Here is a 3,901-nt window from a genome sequence, read left to right on the forward strand (position 1 = left end):
CAAGGAAATTTCAAAATCAAGGATTTCAAAGGGCGTGGAACAGTGACAGCCTGAATTTTCCATTCATACTAGATTTCAAATTAGGCTATCCCCCAAAATCTCAAAGAGACACAAACACCTTCGATTGCATGTACATAAATAAGACACACAGAAACGCAAAGGAACAGATAAATGAAATGTATGCACCATCATAAATTCGTACTCAAAAGAATAAATAGCCAAACAAAGATAATATAACCCAACCATGGATGGAGACTGAAATAATAGGTCTGGATACAAGATCTAAGTACTGAAAGGCAACACAAGGCACCTTGCAGCCAACATAGGCCTGTTGTGAATGTAGCTCAACATGAATAAAAACACTTCATGAAACACTAAAAATAATTGGACAAACAAACGCATTACCATTACCATTACCGAACAACGCCCGGCAGGCAATTATTTATTCATAACCTGAAAATGCCAACTAAAATCAAATTAACCACTGTAATATCCTTCTTCCTCTTCTTCCTCTTTCCAGCAGCCTTTAAGAGTTGATCTGGGAGAACCACAGCCCTCGTTCCTAAGGAACTTATAGTAGACAATGGAGCCACCCATCCCAAGCTCTTCTTGGCTGCTCTCTTCACGACTGTATCCCTTCAAATACACTGAAGTGTTCTGCTGGAGTTGGAGTGACTTGCTTGCAACATCAGCATGCACAGCTATAGAGAACTCACTCGGCTGGAAACAAGCCAATACCCTCTCAACCAACTGGTTGAGATTCACATCTTTCAGATTATATCCCGCTGCTTCAAAACTTGCATAACTGAAACCATCTTCTGGAGTAACATGAATGGTTGAAATTGCAGCTCCTTCAATTGCATTCATGGAATAACCACAGGGATCAAACTCGAAATCGCAAATCTCAGAATCCGGAAGGATCTTGCTGATACCAGAATCAACAGTCATTGCAGCTGCTGAGCTCGATTGGGATTTGTAGAATACAGAAGCCTTTTCCCTGTCCAAACCAGTCATGCACATTTCTAGGGTGTAAACAGGGTCGACCATGCTTGCTGATTCAGCAGACGCAGAATACACGTGCCATTTCTGAGGTCCATCAGACCTGCCCATCACATAAGCCCTGCTGCCTGACCCAAGCTTCCCAAAGTAGCTGTCAAGGACAGAAACTTCTTCTGAGAAGTTGCGATGAGGGTACGACTGTGCACCTGGAAAGATGAAACTCCCACGAGTGTACTTCACAGATTTCACAGCAAGAGAAATGGTTTCAGCCAACTTCAAGAGAGGTGGGATCACAAGGAGCAACTTCGTTGTCCCACAAGTTTTGATGATCATCTTGTAAGGATAAATAAAGAGGCTCGACTCAGAAAGAACATAAGAGTCAACATGGTCGTTCGACAGCGAAGAGACAATAGTGCACTCAGCTTGGTCCAGAATCTCATCTATCTGAGCCTTGGACAGAGATCGAAGACCCTTTCCTTCAGGATCATGAAAAATGCTTGGTTCAAAAAATGATATTTCCAGCCTCTTTTCGAAACCCTCAAATCCAATTGCAGAGACCTCCATTGCCATTTTGGCAAACAGAATCGATTATAGCCGAAAGTAGATCACAGAAGCAGGCAGCTCAATGTTGCAGAGATTACAGTCGCAAAGAGAGAAAGAGAGGAAGATGTTGATTGAAGAAAACAGTGTAGATCGAAGAAAACAAGGGAAAAAAAACAGCAAAAGAAAGCAATAACAGTTAATGAACCACGTCAAGTGGTCAGGTTGGAAACTTGAGAATATCAGGATGGTTTGCGAGCGCACTGCACAAGATCAAAGCAGTAAGTTAGCATTTTTTATGTACAATGATTACATTCAAAATTTAATCAGTTCATAAAAATGGGATGCATAACTTTCTTATTAAACAAACACTTACGTTGGAGTAAGCAGCAGATCTGAACTTCTTGATGCCACCGTTGGGTCGAAGGTCTTCAATGCTGTATCCAAGAGGTGCTTCGTAGAATAAGGATTTACTACTACTAGACTTTTTACCACCTTTAGACTCCATTAGATCATTCAGTCATGCCTGTTCATAACCATACAATAAAATGATCAGTAATCATGAGCGAATAGTTAAAAAGAGAAACCAATGCGAAAAACCCAGTAAAGCATTATCGCAACAGCAAAAACCTGGTGAATCAATACGTTATAGTTCATAATCCAAATTATTCTTGCAATAAATTGAAACAAGTATGACATAATCCACATTTTTAACTCATTTTTATACCAAAAAAAAAAATTTGAAACAAGTTGCATATGACTTAATAGCTGATGCTTTAAAAAATAAAACTCATTAGATAAGGCACAAGAAAGCCCAGAATTTTATTGAAAATCGATTATATGTTGGACTAATCAATCAACCTAGATGGATTTTAATGGCATATATGATCCAAATTTGGATTGAATGTACCGCTAAATTAAAAATTTATAGAAATAAGAATATAACTAAACATTGAGAAACTTTTTTTTTTCCACTAATCATTGAGAAACTTAATCACCCTATTTTGATACAGAAAATTTCTAATACAAATTTGGATCCGAACCCACAAAACCACACCCAATAACCCAACCAGATCCACCCTAATAAACGAAATTCAGACAAAAATGCAAATACCTTCTTTAAAAACAGAAAGATAGCCATCAGATTATCAAAGATTACTCATTTTCCGCTCAAAACACACATACAAAACATCAAATAATAATTTAAAAAAAAAAACATTATGAAAAAAGAACCATAATCATACTTACAAATATGAATAATTGTTCGGTACTCTCTTGAAGCGAAAAGACAACGGCGTTCGATCTCAACAAAAACACCTAAATGAGAATTGATAACAAAATTGAAAAAGAAGCCAGCGGACGGCGAGAAGATTGAGATGTCAATACGACGGCGGATCGATATGAAAACCCTATAAATTTTTAGGAGTTTTGTTGTTTTGGCTTTCTGTTAACGGGAGGGGAATGAGTGTTATTTATAAGGTGACGTGAGAGTGCTTTACCCAATTTACCCCTGCTCCGTTGTTTCCTGGAAGCTGCTGGGCCTTGAATGAGATGGGTAACTTCTTAGTATTCTTCCATTTATGCGGATTAATCTTCCATGGGGTATGCCCCATGGAAGACCCTCTCATTTGTTTCTAATTTTTAACTCTTCCATCTAATTTTCAATAATTTTAATTGTAGTTTAATAGTTTTAGTCTTTTAGAGTTTATTATGTTTGGTAATCAAAGGTGTCCTGAGTTAGTTTTCGCACATTAAACTAATTTTTTGGGCCGATCAAAGGTAAAAATTTATGTTGGGTCTAGAGGATTCACAATATTTTACCTTTCTTACTATCTGGCTCTAAGAGTCGAATTAAAAACTCGAACTCGGGTGCCTCGATTTACAGTTACACCTTCAAACTAACTCCTCCAACACTTTTAAGTTTTTAAATTTTATTATTGACTTTGTTTGGGAAACTCTTTATTTTCTAAATATTGAATAAAGATGACTTGTTATTTTAGCAAACGTTTTAAGTTTGAATTTCTTCTCTTTACATTGAAAAAAAAATAGTTTAGATTTACATATACACTCTTAACTTAAGTAAGCAAATTTTTACTAGGTTGATATATATCACCTTTATATGTAATGTATCCACACCCACTATCCAAAATATATTTTGTTTGTACTTATATTTTTACAAATGAGTGTATACAGTGAGTTTGTATTATCTGTTCATATTTTTGGGATACTGTTGCACTTATGATGTTTTAGACTTTTATTTGAGTAAATTTGAGTATAAATCCTAAAATACTACACAGTTTTAGTCTTTATATAAAAAACACAACCTATACTAAAAAGATAAAGAGCTCATCCTATTTTACAT

The 3,901-nt window shown here is 36.3% G+C and overlaps 1 protein-coding gene across 1 annotated transcript; it reads right to left on the reverse strand.

The window, feature by feature from the left end:
* Window positions 1–211: 211 nt before the first annotated feature.
* Window positions 212–1,785, reverse strand: LOC147295351 (Adenosylmethionine decarboxylase family protein). The gene has a single exon (XM_086232206.1). The coding sequence runs from the start codon at window positions 1,567–1,569 to the stop codon at window positions 478–480; it is 1,092 nt and encodes a 363-aa protein (XP_086088332.1). The 5' UTR covers window positions 1,570–1,785; the 3' UTR covers window positions 212–477.
* Between the last annotated feature and the right edge of the window lie 2,116 nt (window positions 1,786–3,901).

The sequence above is a fragment of the Dryas octopetala genome, chromosome 2 (genome assembly GCF_963921425.1).
Source record: "Dryas octopetala chromosome 2, drDryOcto1.1, whole genome shotgun sequence".
Classification (NCBI taxonomy): Eukaryota; Viridiplantae; Streptophyta; class Magnoliopsida; order Rosales; family Rosaceae; genus Dryas; species Dryas octopetala.

Excerpts from the sequence above, each read along its gene's own strand:
- LOC147295351 (XM_086232206.1), bottom strand. The coding sequence starts at position 1,569 with ATGGCAATGGAGGTCTCTGCAATTGGATTTGAGGGTTTCGAAAAGAGG.